This window comes from Schistocerca gregaria, chromosome 1 (assembly GCF_023897955.1).
Source record: "Schistocerca gregaria isolate iqSchGreg1 chromosome 1, iqSchGreg1.2, whole genome shotgun sequence".
Lineage (NCBI taxonomy): Eukaryota > Metazoa > Arthropoda > Insecta > Orthoptera > Acrididae > Schistocerca > Schistocerca gregaria.
In genome coordinates, this window is record NC_064920.1 from 805,443,459 (window position 1) to 805,460,169 (window position 16,711).

General features: G+C 40.2%; 1 protein-coding gene across 1 annotated transcript in view; it reads right to left on the minus strand.

Moving 5' to 3' along the window:
- Positions 1 to 9,095: 9,095 nt before the first annotated feature.
- The window catches only part of LOC126270358 (DNA-directed RNA polymerase II subunit RPB11), a 28,587-nt gene continuing 20,971 nt past the window's right edge, over positions 9,096 to 16,711 (minus strand). The window contains exon 4 of the mRNA XM_049974064.1: positions 9,096 to 9,386. Coding sequence (XP_049830021.1) covers positions 9,351 to 9,386 — 36 coding nt within the window. The 3' untranslated portion in view covers positions 9,096 to 9,350. The remainder of the gene's footprint in view (positions 9,387 to 16,711) is intronic.

Below are 16,711 nucleotides of genomic sequence, written 5' to 3' on the forward strand. Positions count from 1 at the left end.
ACTGGAAAGTGTTGGAAAGAGCCTCTGCAATGGTCCACCACGTGACAAGTTGGTGCTGATGATCAGCAGAGGCTACAGAGTGGGAGCTGTACCCACTGCATCGTCGACTAGTGACCGGTGAGCCAACAGAGGTCACTAGCCAACTGATGGAGATGAGGAAGGGAGTGACACACAACACAGAGAACTGTGGGGGCTGAGTGAAGTGTCAACTGGAACAACGGGAGGGATAAAAACTGACCGATAAAAATTGGTAGGGAGCTTCAAAAGCCCCAGTCCTGAAGGGTAAGTCAAATGTTATAACACCAAGAAATGTATGTGTCAAGAAAGACTGCAAAAAGGTGTCGACATTTAGAAAAAGCCTTTCGGATCACTTCTTCCTACCTAAGCAGATGGTTGGTTGTGGATTGTCCCTCCTGGAAAACACACTGATAGGACAATCAAAGGCCCCAAAATTTGAGAAATCTGTATAATCTCCAAGTAACCATCTTTTCAAGCAGCTTACTGAATATGTTGGTCAGGCTAATTGGGCGGTAACTGTCAAGAGATGTTGGGTTCTTGCCTGGCTTAACAATTGTAATAACTACACTATCTTGCCACTTTGAGGGGAAAACACCTTGGAGCCAAATACAGTTGGGGAATGTTCAGATGTTGGATCATCTGACTGAATTGAATTAGGGCCTGAGGCGGTGTTGTGGGACAAGGCAAGAGCCTGAAGTAGTTCACACTCAGTGAAGGATCATTATAGGATTCTGCTTGGTGGGGAGTGAAACATAAATGGCCATCTAGAGGATGTCTTCCTAGCCCCAGTAAATCCCTTGTCTTGTTCAGGTTCATTGATGATATCTTGACTGAGGCCAAGACGCACTAACATTAACACCTCGTCTTCGATCTGCTTCACTTGATCCTCCTCAATCCATCGTGCCACCTTCCAGGACGTTGACCTCCACCTCTCTGTAGGCTCCATCCACATTAAACCCACTAGCCACCAACAGTACATCCATTTTTCATAGATGAAATTCCTTAAATACCAAAAATTCCTTCCCATGCAGCGAGGCCATCCATGGATGTTACATACAGGGTGGTCCATTGATCGTGATCGGGCCAAATATCTCACGAAATAAGCGTCAAACGAAAAAACTACAAAGAACGAAACTTGTCTAGCTTGAAGTGGGAATCCAGATGGCGCTATGGTTGGCCCGTTAGATGGCGCTGCCATAGGTCAAACAGATATCAACTGCGTCTTTTTTTAATAGGAACACCCTTTTTTATTACATATTCATATAGTACGTAAAGAAATATGAATGTTTCACTTGGACCACTTTTTTCGCTTTGTGATGGATAGTGCTGTAATAGTCACAAACATATGGCTCACAATTTTAGACGAACAGTTGGTAACAGGTAGGTTTTTTAAATTGAAATACAGAGCGTAGGTACGTTTGAACATTTTATTTCGGTTGTTCCAATGTGATTCTTGTACCTTTGTGAAATTATTTCTGAGAATGCATACTGTTACAGCGTGATTACTTGTAAATAGCACATTAATGCAATAAATGATCAAAATGATGTCCATCAACCTCATTGCATTTGGCAACATGTGTAATGACATTCCTCTCAACAGCGAGTAGTTCGCCTTCCGTAATGTTCGCCCGTGCATTGACAAAGTGCTGACGCATGTTGTCAGGCGTTGTCGGTGGATCACAATAGCAAATATCCTTCAACTTTTCCCACAGAAAGAAATCTGGAGACGTCAGATCCGGTGAACGCGTGGGCCATGGTATGGTGCTTCGACGACCAATCCACCTGTCATGAAATATGCTATTAATACTCCAACCGCACGCGAGCTCTGTGCCAAACATCCATCATGTTGGAAGTACATCGCCATTCTGTCAGGCAGTGAAACATCTTGTAGTAACATTGGTAGAACATTACGTTGGAAATCAGCAAACATTGCACCATTTAGATTGCCATCGATAAAATGGGGGCCAATTATCATTCCTCCCATAATGCCGTACCATACATTAACCCACAAAGGTGGCTGATGTTCCATTTGTCGCTGCCATCATGGATTTTCCGTTGACCATAGTGCATATTATGCTGGTTTACTTTACCAGCTGTTGGTGAATGATGCTTCGTCGCTAAATATAACGCGTGCAAAAAAATCTGTCATCATCCCGTAATTTCTCTCGTGCCCAGTGGCAGAACTGTACACAACGTTCAAATGCAATTCAGGGTGCATAGAAATATGGTACGTGTGCAATCGATGTTGATGTAGTATTCTCAACACCGACATTTTTGAGATTCCAGATTCTCACACACTTTGTCTGCTACTGATGTGCGGATTAGCTGCGGCAGCAGCTAAAACACTTACTTGGGCATCATTTGTTGCAGGTCGTGGTTGAAGTTTCACATGAGGCTTAACACTTCCTGTTTCCTTAAATAACGGAACTATCCGTCGAACGGTCCGGACACTTGGATGATGTCGTCCAGGATACCGAGCAGCATACATAGCAAACGCTCGTTGGGCATTTTGATCACAATAGTCCTACATCGACGTTTTCCGCTCTTGGTAAACGGTCCACAAGGTGTATACGTGGACAAAGAAAAAAAAAATCGCGGATTTTCCCGGATTTCCCAGATAAAAATACACTTTTTTTCGGGGTGACAGTATATTTTCATTTATCAGTCCTTTGAATGCTTATGGTTTTATACACGGGCGTACAATTGCCTGGCACTTTAGAAGACGAAGGGAAAAGAAGACGTTTGGGAAATATCTTTGATGTGCAGCAACATGTACGCTGCGTATTTTCGTATTACGAAAGCATACATTGGAATTCCACCGAACACCGTATGTTAGTTTCCGAATCAATGAAATCGAGATTTCGATGCGCTTTTGTAAGCCGTGTGTAGCCCATGTCACGTCATCTCGCCACCCGATGACAGTGGATATTCAGAGCATAGGACACGTGATGTAGTCAGCCAACAGCAACATCACTCTTAAGTAGCAAGAACACACAAACAGGGAAGTTAATAGTTTAAATACATATACATAGTGTTGCATATGTTTCACATATAATATTGGTCTAAAGCTGCAAGAGAAACTAAGCTTTCGCATATACTGTTGATCTTGTTTGCGTGTGTTACACTTTAAGACGTATCACAAAAATGTGCCAGTAAAATTTTTAATAATGACAAATGTCTGATCTTCAGGGTTCGAAATTCTCCTAAATGGCTCGTCATCAAAGAGTTGATTTTTAAATGAGAGTCAAACGCTCTGTGATTTAATAAATTCATGGTACATTCTTGCACATAGTTCAACTTACTTAAAAGGATATTTACTTTGGAAGTAAAGCTTTTCAAACCACTATTCGCAATATTTCCCGCAACCTATTAGAAACAGGTTCGTTTCAGCAGTTGCCAGAGAGCGCAGAGATAACAGGCGACGCTGCGCTTGGGTAGCTATCATGACGTAGGACTCCCGTTCACGTAAAACATTGAAAGATCGTACATTATGTCATACAAGAAACAAGACATCAGACGAGACTGCGAGAGCATCAGAATTTCGTGAACTATATTAAAATGTGCACATTCAAAGTGCACAGTCGTATGTCCAGATTCCCAATGAAGTAGACCTCGACCTGATATTAACATTTTCAGTGTAGTTTTCCGGATGTAAATTTCCTTGGAGCACCAGTACTATATTATCCCATGTTTGGTTCTTTATTATGACATAATGCCATTGTTGTTGTTGTTATCGTCTTCAGTCCCGAGACTGGTTTGATGCAGCTCTCCATGCTACTCTATCCTGTGCAAGCTTCTTCATCTCCCAGTACCTACTGCAACCTACATCCTTCTGTATCTGCTTAGTGTATTCATCTCTTGGTCTCCCTCTACGATTTTTACCCTCCAATACTAAATTGCTGATCCCTTGATGCCTCAGAACATGTCCTACCAACCGATCCCTTCTTCTGGTCAAGTTGTGCCACAAACTTCTCTTCTCCCCAATCCTATTCAACATTTCCTCTTTAGTTATGTGATCTACCCATCTAATCTTCAGCATTCTTCTGTAGCACCACATTTCGAAAGATTCTATTCTCTTCTTGTCCAAACTAGTTATTGTCCATGTTTCACTTCCATACATGGCTACACTCCATACAAATACTGTCAGAAATGACTTCCTGGCGCTTAAATCTATACTCGATGTAAACAAATTTCTCTTCTTCGGAAACGCTTTCCTTGCCATTGCCAGTCTACATTTTATGTCCTCTCTACTTCGACCATCATCAGTTATTTTACTTCCTAAATAGCAAAACTCCTTTACTACTTTAAGTGTCTCATTTCCTAATCTAATTCCCTCTGCATCACCCGAGTTAATTCGACTACATTCCATTATCCTCGTTTTGCTTTTGTTGATGTTCATCTTATATCCTCCTTTCAAGACACTATCCATTTCGTTCAACTGCTCTCCCAAGTCCTTTGCCGTCTCTGACAGAATTACAATGTCATCGGCGAACCTCAAAGTTTTTACTTCTTCTCCATGAATTTTAATACCTACTCCAAATTTTTCTTTTGTTTCCTTTACTGCTTGCTCAATATACAGATTGAATAACATCAGGGAGAGGCTACAACCCTGTCTTACTTCCTTCCCAACCACTGCTTCCCTTGCCTGTCCCTCGACTCTTGTAGCTGCCATCTGGTTTCTGTACAAATTGTAAATAGCCTTCCGCTCCCTGTATTTTACCCCTGCCACCTTCAGAATTTGAAAGAGAGTATTCCAGTCAACATTGTCAAAAGCTTTCTCTAAGTCTACAAATGCTGGAAACGTAGGTTTGCCTTTTCTTAATCTTTCTTCTAAGATAGGTCGTAAGGTCAATATTGCCTCACGTGTTCCAACATTTCTACGGAATCCAAACTGATCCTCCCCTAGGTCCGCATCTACCAGTTTTTCCATTCGTCTGTAAAGAATTCGCATTAGTATTTAGCAGCTGTGACTTATTAAACTGATAGTTCGATAATTTTCACATCTGTCATCACCTGCTTTCTTTGGAATTGGAATTATATTCATCTTGAAGTCTCAGGGTATTTCGCCTGTCTCATACATCTTGCTCACCAGCTGGTAGTTTTTTGTCATGACTGGCTCTCCCAAGGCCGTCAGTAGTTCTAATGGAATGTTGTCTACTCCAAGGGCCTTGTTTCGACTCGGGTCTTTCAGTGCTCTGTCAAACTCTTCACACAGTATCTTATCTCCCATTTCGTCTTCATCTACATCCTCTTCCACTTCCTTAATATTGTCCTCAAGTACATCGCCATTGTATAAACCTTCTATATACTCCGTCCACCTTTCTGCCTTCCCTTCTTTGCTTAGAACTGGGTTGCCATCTGAGCTCTTGATATTCCTACACGTGGTTCTCTTCTCTCCAAAGGTCTCTTTAATTTTCCTGTAGGCAGTATCTATCTTACCCCTAGTGAGATAAGCTTCTACATCCTTACATTTGTCCTCTATCCATCCCTGTTTAGCCATTTTGCACTTCCTGTCGATCTCATTTTTGAGACGTTTGTATTCCTTTTTGCCTGCTTCATTTACTGCATTTTTATATTTTCTCCTTTCATCAATTAAATTCATACGTGCTAGAAAATGAAAACGTGCACTTGAAATGCTACGAACAGTTGAAACTAGCCAGTACTGTGGATATAAACATTTCGTTTCAAATACGTTGACTGCCTCTGCGGAAAAGGTTAACAAAAGTCAATTTTTTTTTAGCAAACAGATAAAAATAACTTCATTGTTCCGCAAGGCGATTAATGCTCGACTGTCAGAAAGGTGGAAATAAAATAAAATCTGAAACTAATGACATATTTCAGCCTTCCGTAATTATGTGAATGTGTTTTAATTCACTGGATAGCTCCCGGCCACTGATATCCGTTTTGTTTTCATTTGACGAGAGAGTAAACGAAGGGGAAACAGCAAAATCACTAAATGTAAACAAGGGTCATGTGGAGACTACCCACTGTAACTCTGCGCATCAGCCCGGATCTAGATTTGCGAACCGGGTCAATACTAAAAAAAATCAAATTTTCAAAATATGTTCATCTTGTAGCGCACATCTTTCTGAAAAGTCGGAAACATAAAACATTTGTATTCGAGGAAATGTAAGACATATTATTTCGTCTTAAGTATGCAAAGGGCAGTTCCACACCTCTTGATAAAGCATTTTTCTACCGTATGTCCATACTATATTCAGGAGGGTGGAAATTGAATTGTCCTGTGGTGCGTCTCCTGCTCCCAGTCGGCCGGTTTGACAGCCTATCCCTCTCAGAAAATCTGAACTCTTTGTTGCCTATTAGTTAATAACTTGCTGTTTTGTGTGACATAAAATATAGGATACATAAAACCAATACTGACAAGGGATAAGCAAGAAATTACACATTTCTTCAAACCTTAACTCCTAGCATTTTTTTCTCTCTTATCTTTCTACAGCTTTACATGCCGTGCTTTCCTTTCTGCGAAAGAATCTATTACCTCATCAAAGTTCGTCAAACGTTTTGCTACATGAAAAATCGAAATGTCATTATCTAATACTGAAAACGCTGTTAATACAAATAATACCCAAGACTGGCGTGGTTTCTCGATCTGATTATGTCTATTTTGTCACTGCCTGCTAGATAAAACAAAACAGGCCTTTCTAATATGGCAGTAATTTTGTAACACACCAAATAAACTAGACTGTTTTGGCTCAAATGGCCATTTTTATAACACGACAGAATATAATCCAATAAGTACCAATAACAAATGCCTATTAGGCCTACTACAAAAAAAAAGCTTTATATTAGGAAATAGTTTCATATTTCTTTCATATGCACCGGATTCTCAAATTGTTCAAATGGCTCTGAGCACTATGGGCCTTAACATCTGTGGTCATCAGTCCCCTAGAACTTAGAACAACTTAAACCTAACTAACCCAAGGATATCACACACATCCATGCCCGAGGCAGGATTCGAACCTGCGATCGTAGCAGTCACGCGGCTCCGGACTGAGCGCCTCGAGACCACCGCGGCCGGCCCGGATTCTCAAGCATGAGATCGAATAGTAGTATTACAAAATTTTTATATAAATTTGGAATCTTTTTACTCTCCAAAATTTGTGTGATGTCCCCGTTTCTTCTCCTTCCTCGTTCTAATAAACAATCTTGTCATCACCAATTCTGTAGCTATTGCTCCACATCAAAATTTGTTCCCCTATTAATTTCACTAACCCTGCCAGAATCACAGTTTTAGTTATCCCGCGATTATTTTCTGGTTAGGCGTTATTACGTGTTCGAACAACATGTTTTCAACTTCCAGAACAGAAATCACGTGGCTGCTAGCCGGGGACTGTACTACTGGTCCTTACCAGTGTACCGATCTGACCAAAAAATTGTCAAAATTTCATTTTCTTGGATGCACCGAGAAAATAATACATAATCTTTCTCACCTGTTATTCCTGAGAGTCGTTTATTTCCGTTCTGGCAGTCTGAATCTATGAATTTCGCTAGTTGTTATAACAATGCTGATATTCGCAAATCTAATCAACCACATAATCAGACAGCAATTGGCATTCATCCTTTCGGCTTTACTCCCTCAGCTCGTACAGCCCCGTCCCCTTTTGTCTGTGGAAAGTTTATTTCTAGATGCGACGAGGATTCTCCTGGCAGAGACATCACGTACACTATGCATGCATTCAAAAGTCAATTTATGATTCATTCATAAATCAACTTAAAATGTTTTCAAAAATGTTCCAAAACCAACAGGGAAGCATTTCAAAATCATATGAATAATCGATAGACAAATGTGCGCTAGATGCTTTGTGAAACAAGTTTTTCTCCCTCAAGAATATGAATTTGGCGCCCCCCTTTTCCCGGTAGCATCAAGCTGCTTGCTGCGACTGCTTGCACAGCCAACAGCCACATTCCTGTCGCCAGAAGCGACAACTCAAACGTGACTCAACTGTGCATGCGCATGACTCCATGTGTAACTGTTAAAACAAATCAAATGTAAACAGTTGCGACTTCACACTCATTGGAGGCAATTTGTTGTTATGAAGCACTGCATAGCCGTCCTAAAGCCTTAGAAACATTTTCAATTGACAGACACTTGCATGAGCTGTGTGTCGTTGTTGTATATGGTGCATTTCCTTTTCAATTTAAGTTATTTTCGGATTTTCTCTCTCGTTTATGTTCTACTGTTGAAGTATTATTCTGCAGAAGTGGAATACAGTAACATTCTTTGTTAGAGTATCGGTTCTTACCAGTCAAAATTACAAAAATTTAACTGAAAACTAAAACAATGAAAAATTTCCCGGAATTCTAAAGATATCCCGGGTTTTTCCCAGATCTCCCGGTTCGTATACACCCTGGTCCATTTTAACATGGGTAATGTGTAACAAAGCAAATACCATCTGCACTGTCAAAATGTTACGCAATACCACATACTTATTTATACGTTTGTGACTATTACAGCGCCATCTGTCACAAAGCAAAAAGTGGTCCAACTTTAACATTAATAATTCTTTACATGCTACACAAATATGTAATTAAAAATGGAGGTTCCTATTTTAAAAAACCACTGTTGATATCCGTTTGACTTGGGGCAGGGGCAGTGCCATCTGGTTGCAGGGGCAGTGCCATCTGGTTGCAGGGGCAGGGGCGGAGAGAGAGAGAGAGAGAGAGAGAGAGAGAGAGAGAGAGAGAGAGAGAGAGTGATTTGGGGGAGGTAGGTTCGTGTGTGTGTGTGTGTGTGTGTGTGTGTGTGTGTGTGTGTGTGTGTGTGTGTGTATATTCATTCCAAAAGCTAGCAAGTTTGCTTTCTTTCCTGTGTGTGCCTGCCAATGACTCAATGCCTCTTCTTTTTGGCGAGTGGTATCCTTTATTCCTAAAGTATTTTATAGGTTTACATTACACAATCCACAGATTTAAGTAATTTTGCCCACAGCATATGTAGTTAAATATACAGTGGCAACAGGATCAATATTCTCCATTCTGAATATTGCATAAATTGCTGGATAGAAAATGCTGAAAGAATATTTATAGAGGAGATTAATAAAATTACTGGACAACATAAATACACATCACACAGTTTTATTATACAAAATAAGTTTTATAAAACAAACATTTCATTCCACCATCTTAGTATTAATCTAGAACTATGAATAAAATGGACTGGAAGGAAATAATACTTGTTTTCTTTGTACATCCATACCATTGAGAGTGTCAAATATACATATTGAGAACAATAAGGAACATTAACTGATCTAATGAAGATGATAAAATCATGTCGCTAGACATGCTGTGTACAGCATTTCAAGCATCTGGTAATATTAATCCAATCCATCTTTCTTCTCTTTTATCGCTTCCTGGAAATACAACAATGGGTAAGTAGCAATGGATAAAAGTCAGCCTTAGCAGTGAAAAATTAAACACTTTGTAACAGCAGAGAAAGTTGTACCATTATTTTTGAGTCTTATTTTCCACAACTTGCTTATATGAGGTTTAAAAAATATATATCAATAAAACATACAAAACTTTTGGGAACCTCATCAAATTCCACATCTGACAAAACATTTAAATTTGATGATTTTTCCCCCACTAGCATTTTCATAACGATAAAACTAATACAGTGAAAGTGCATGGACAATGATACAACAAATTTGAAGTACATAATTTTCGTAACACTTAACATGGACTTACCACAAAATTTTTAAAAATGTATCAGAAAAACAATAATTATGCAATTCATATTTCACCCATATGAAATGAAGCTACACAGTTCATATTTATGCAGTAAGGAACTAATTAAGGTCACATATAAAACTTTGTGAGCAGCATTTGGAAGATGGCATCCAAATAATGAAATTAATTTGCACTTTGCATTCCTGTTTTTAGTGCATGAGTGTGCCACTTTGCAGGCAGCAGCCCATTAAGGAAGTTGTCTGCAGACAAATGTTTTAATTAAGATTCTAATTTGTCTTTATATGCTCCAAGAAAAGGCACTTGCCAAATAAGTGATAATTTAAAATTAATAACCAGATTGCAAATGAATGCCAGAGACAAATAATGAAAAAATGCAGAAGGCAGAAGGCAAAGGTGGTAACACTAAAGAGCCCTGTCTTCCTGACATATGGTCCGCGTACCATGCCTTCCACCTGAATCTAACATCAATGGATGGAGTTAATGAATAAAATAAAAAAAGGCTGATGGAAAAGAGTAAACCCACAGCTTCTGTGTTGGTAAAAGGGCAAATTCTGTGGAGCTGTAAATGCTTGGGTACATTGCCAATACAGGGTATTTGCTTCAAAACTTATTGCAGTGAAAATGTACAGGGTGATTCAAAAAGGACTTTACAACCTCAGAATGATATACAAATTTATTGAGATAACTTTAGAATTAGTACTATGTCATTTTGTAGTAAACCACCTCAAGTTTGATTCTCATAGTACATCAGTATCCCATTCTGCCACCAGGAGCACCAGTGTAGTGCACAGTTAAAATGGCTACTTTCACTGGTGCGGAGTGTGCTCACTATCTGTATTTGTTTTATTATTTATCTGGGGTTCCATCAATGACCGTGTGTTATGTTCCTTCACTACCAAACAATTTAGCTGACCTGAAAAATCGAATCTACGGAGCTGTTGCACTAGTTACACCTGATTCGCTGCAATGGTTGTGGGAAGAAATCAATAACCAGCGGGACGTTTGTTGCTTCACAAATTTTAGTCACATCAAACAAACATGACACTTGACACTTTTATGTGAAACTTGAGGTTGTTTGCTACAAATTCTATAGTTATCTCAATACATTTCTATATAATTCCAAAGTTGTAAATACATTTCTGACTCACCCTGTATAATTTAGATATGGTCCAGTCCTTCTCAAAATCCCATGTGCTCTACTCTAGCTTTTTCTGTCAAAATGATCACTGGATAGCAAATTCCAACATAGCTTTATTGTTAGAATGGTGATATATTCTTCCAAGTATAAAAATATGATGTTTAAACAAAGAAAAATGCATTGGTTTTTTTTTTTTTTTTTTTTTTTTTTTTTTTTTTTTTTTTTTTTTTTTACAGTCTCCACTTAAACAGTATTGCTTTAGGGTATCTACCCTCTTCCTATGATTCACATCAAGTTCTCAGGTGTTTCAGTTATGCTTTCACAAGGACTACAATATTGTATTATAATGAGCAACATATCTCAAAATTCTTTTGATCACTTTGGTCAGGCCATCTTAATAAGAACCAAAACAACAAAGCAGCAGTCTCGCAGCAACCAAGTATCTTTTATACAATTGCTTTTCATCAGGTGCACTGCTATTTCCCGAAATCCTCCAACAAATCAAAACCTCCACTTGCCTATACTACTTCTGAATTCACATACTCCCAGCATTCCATCCTACAGCAATTGGTTGCTTAAAAGTGATAAGGTCGGTCTAAGAAGGATGTCGTTTGAATCGTTACAGAGCTCGTCAGCAATCATGAATAGCTCCTCCAATGTCTTTGGTCAAATATAGTGCTTGTCAATGGTGGTGGTGGTGGTGGTGGTGGTGGTGGTAGGGGGCTGCTGCTGCAGAAAGAGCAATAGCAGTCACATCAGCATGGATGATTGTGTCTGAGATGCCTTGCATGAGCTCATCAATACAATCAGAGGGGTGGCGAATGAAACAGCATGCGCATGCAAAGGCCAGCTGGCTTTTTGAAGTGCCTAATAGGGTAGTCGGTCTGTCTCGCAATAGCAAGGAAATGACAGTATCACTGAAAAGTGATCACTGTCACAAAGGTCATCATTTAGCGAACAATATAGCGAAGCCAGAAAATTAAAGGAAGAAATCATTACACCAATACCAGAAGACACCAAGGGCAGCCCTGAAGAACCACCACTGATGCTGCACAGATCATTACCTGTGTGAAGCTGGCTGTTTAGGAAGCCTGTACCACACGAAGTGGTACTCCACACAGGGGAGTGGTGTGCACTGAAGTCCCCAAGTTGGAGAAGAATGAGGAACGTTGTTGGATTAATGTGGTCAATTCGACAAAAGTAAGTGGTCCACCTGGAGGTAGGTAAATGTCACATGTAATCGCTGAGGTCATTTGCACCCACGCTGCTATTGCCTTGAACAAGGTATGAAGGGGAAACCACTCACTGACGACATCTGTACAGACCCTTGGGACCAACACAGTTCCGAAAGAACACATGACCATCCCAGAATGTTGGCGAATGGTCACCAGTGAAATGCCTTTCTTGGAAAGAACTACTGGCTAGTGACAGCAGTACCCACTACAATTTCACTGCCATGTGACTGGAATCCAAGTTAGTTGTGAAGGGGCCAGGAGGACCAGTCATGCCACAGGATTGCTGCCGGTCACCAGTGAGGATAGAATCGCACTCACAAATGTCAGCTCAGAATTCATCTGTGTTGAGGGGGGGGGGGGGGGGGGGGGGGGTATTGGCACTTCCGAAGGTACCTTGTCCTGAACGTTCTTCTTCATAATCTTTGCTGGGCAAGGTTTATTCAAGTGGCTATTTGCATTGAGCATAGGTAAAGCGGGAGGGGAGGGGCAATTTTTGTCATGATGTTCGCGTAACTTTACTGTCTTATCCACACGATGTAGGCATTCATATATCTTCTATGCCTCAGTAAACGACAGCCAGTCAATAAATTTATACTCCCAGAACTTCAGATTGTTCTTGAAAACTGAGCAAAGTGGCAAACATGGAGGGTGATGTTTTGTTGACACACAAGGGAGGGTGTTCACATGAACTACCTTCATAGTGCGATTGTCCGCAGTTGCTGCATTTTGGGTCCACCGTGCAGCGGGTTGACATATGCGCAAAGAAGCACTTCATATGCAGTGGGATATACAGTTCCACATCACACCTGTACCCTGTGACAATTTTTTTTTTCAGAAGGAGATTCCTTTCAAAGGATAAGATAAAGGCACCTGTATCTGTACGATTATCCTTGGGCCTTTTTTTTGTAAACATCTGATAAAATGTATGCCTCACCATTGTAGACTAATCCACAGCACCTCATCTGTTTGGAGGGTAAGAATTCTGTGGAAGATAAATCCTTGAACCACGTTCAAAGATATGTGTGGGGCAATGGTCACAGGCACATCACCTACAAGATCACAAATCTGAAGAGCTGTAGTTTGGGCAGCAGAGGAAATTTTAATTACTAATGAACCATTTTCGTAAAGACTCAATTCACCAAATTTATATTCAATGTCTTTGAAACAAGGAGAAGAAGAAAAAGAATTAATGGTTTCATTGCAGTAAAAGTATACCCTGCCAGTTCCAGTACATACCAAGCATTGGGTGAAATGTTTAACTCCTAGATGTCTGGCTTGTCCTGCTTTCCACGTTGTAACCAGGGAAAGAAATGTCGTGGTGTTGTATTTCTCTGCATTGTAAAAGTCTTTCCTATTTGAAGAGACTGCTGAGAGCTTGCGACCACCAGGGAGGGGGGGGGGGGGGGGGGGGGAGTTTAATTTGCTTCACGTGTGAGTCTTCCACTATGGTACCACTCATTCCAATCTGATCAGGAGCTCTCCCCCACGGACACTGCCCACCCAAAGCAGCACTTACCTGGCCAGTAAACTATTGTCCAGAGACCTTGTTGCCAGCCATTATGGCACACACTCCTTGGCTTGTGTGGGAAGTTTCTAGCTCAGGCACCAACAGTGTTATCTCTGCATCATCAGGGGGCTACCACTGTGAAGGTACTTGATGAACTGAGGCCCCCCGCTCCGAACAAAGTGGCTACTGTGCTGGGTTTTGGGTGTAATACCTTTACAACAAACTGAGGATGCGAAGAGAGAACGTCACAAAATATGGTATATACACCACACTAGGCAACTTTTGCTGCAGGATCCACACTTCTATAAAATTTGGAAAAGCAGTTGCAAGTCGAACACACCAAGGGGTTCATGCAGTTAAGAACAAGAAGTTATAGAATGCCAGAAGGGAAGAAAACAGGTATCAAAACTCTCAAACCACAGCCAAGCACAATCAACACCAAGCAGACCATCTAATGGAAAGGCAAATAAGGAAAAAAGAATAATAGAATGACAGACTTGCAGCGCCCCGTTATGGCCAGACGCATACTCACAAGAAAGATATCAGCCCCTGGTCGTTATACATTTCAGAGCAAGTATACAAAAGTTGTCCGGTTTGTGAGATGAGCCTCTACAATTTCCACATGAAGCCTCCCTTACATGCCATAGTGGTACAACCAAATTGAAGCATTGCATCAGGTTAGGGAAAACCAGTCAAACCTTGGATAAAGCCCACAGGAATATGTTCAGGTAATTCTGGAGTGTTGAAGGTTAGAATAAATGTTGCATCTTCTCCAACATGCCACTGACTCTACTCGTATAGTTCTGCTCTAATGTGACACCCAAGTGTTTCCATTCTTCATGTAGCTCCTGTATCAGGGCAGGTTTAACCAGCAACTCAGCTACAACAGGGTAGTTGCCTACGGCCTTGTTCCCAGAATCTTAGATACTTGGTGTGATGTGGCAGTTTCAACTATAAGTGTTCCATTATGAAGTCGTTTAACACTTTTTAAAGACCTAGCAATACCATCTAGTGCCTTGTAATTATAGAAAAGGGAGACTTTCTCAAAGGTTACCTCTGTTCTCACCATACCCTACCACTGCTGGTGAAGCTACTTGGGATAAACACAGCCTACCCTTCCCCAAGTTGTTATACTCTCTTTGTCAAGCCCCTCAAGTTGTGGCTTTTCTGACTTTGATAGCCATGCCAGTAGTTATGCTACTGGTGCTATAGCCCACAGTGTCACTGAGGCATGCAAACCCTCCTGCCTGTCCTGAAAGTTCCTATGACAAGCATTGTTGGCTGGGAGGGAAGTGTCAATAGACATGAAAGGGAGTCCGTAACAGAGAAGAGCGAGACAGGGTTATAGTATATCCCCAATCCTATTCAATAAGTACACTGAGTAAGCTGGGAAGGAAACCAAGGAGAAATTTGTGAGGAACTTTAGGTTCAAGGAAAAGAAATGAGTCTGCATATGACAATTCTGTTCGCCGATGACATTGTAATTCTGTCAGAGACGGCAAAGGACTTAAAAGAGCAGTTGAATGGAATGTATAGTGTCTTGAAAAAAGGATATAAGATGACAGTATCAACAAATGCAAAACAAGGATAATGGAATGTAATAGTACTAAAACAAATGACACTGTGGAAATGAGACATCAGAAGTAGTACATTAATTTTGCTATTTGGGACCAGTAAAGAAGAAATAAAATGCAGAGTGGCAACAGCAAGAAAACCTTTCCTGAAAGTAGGTGTCTTGACAATAGCCTACTTTTGAAGTGAAACACTTACAACAAAAAGTATACACAAGAAGAGAAAGGAAGCTTTTAAAATGAGGTGCTACTGAAAAATGCAGGCAACCAAGTGGTAATACCAACTGACTAACAAAAGTGTACAGAACTGAGATGTAAAAAAGAACGTTATGCCCTAACTTGGCTAAAAGAAGGGTAAGTTGATAGGGCACATCCTGGGGCAGGAAGCAAAAGTTAATTTTGTAACAGTGGGGAGATTTTGGAGGAGGGGAGGGGGGTTGGTTGTCTGAGCCCAGGGCTACGCTACAGTAAATAGGTTCACATGGATGTAAGAGACTGACACACAACCTATGAGCAGGAAAACAACAACACAACATACTAGCATGAGAACAGCAACAACAACATTGCACGTGCATGTTCTCCATTGTCATCTACCAACCTACCGTTACCTCATTTTCTCCACATTTTCTTCCCTTTAAGAGTTCAACGAGGTATTTATTTGGCCCACAGACCATATGTCTTGCCCACTTCTACATCAGTTCATTCCAAGCTAATTAAGCTTCCCACTCTCGTCGCTTTCCTTACAGGTATTTTATTATTTTCTTGCCTCTCTTAAAAATGTCCATTATGCATCTCTCCATTTCTCTATAAAAACACCTAAATTCTTTTAAGAGTTTCTATATATAAAGTCCATATCTCACTGCCTTGAATAAAAGCTGGTAGTATACACAAGCTGCAAACATTACATTTCGGATAAATCGGAAACTTGATTCCAAAAACTGTATTCAATTTGACAAAAGCATTCCAGACAATTTTTACACTCCATTTATTTCTCTTTTTCCAACCCAATATACTGAAACCTCACAAAGCGAGCATAATTCATTCTATAATCTTACGTGTAGTGTGAAACATTTGTTAAGCAAAACAATATATCCCATACAAATTAATGTAAAATACAATAATGTGTTCCATGCAGAAAAGTACTAAAAGTTTTATATTATTCATGCCATTTATTCAAAGAAATATTACATGCAGTATTATGTACTTTATTATTCGCGACACATAACTAATTCTGGAACCTATATGCAGTAATTTGTTTTGCTGAAGTTCAACATTGGCCAGAAATACAACACAGCATTACTGTCCAATAAATTTGTAGCGCACACAGCCACTGCTTTATTGGGATGATGATTTTCAATGTATGATATAACCGATTCCCATGCTTTCAGCATTTCTCTTAATGCGCCAGAAGATTGCTGCTTTGCTCTTACTGCCGCCTCCTCAACATCCTCTGAAAGACTACTCTCTACAACTTCCTGCTGTGAAACAACTGCAACTCCATAAGCTCTTCTGTGGTCATTTCTTTGCTGTGATCTCC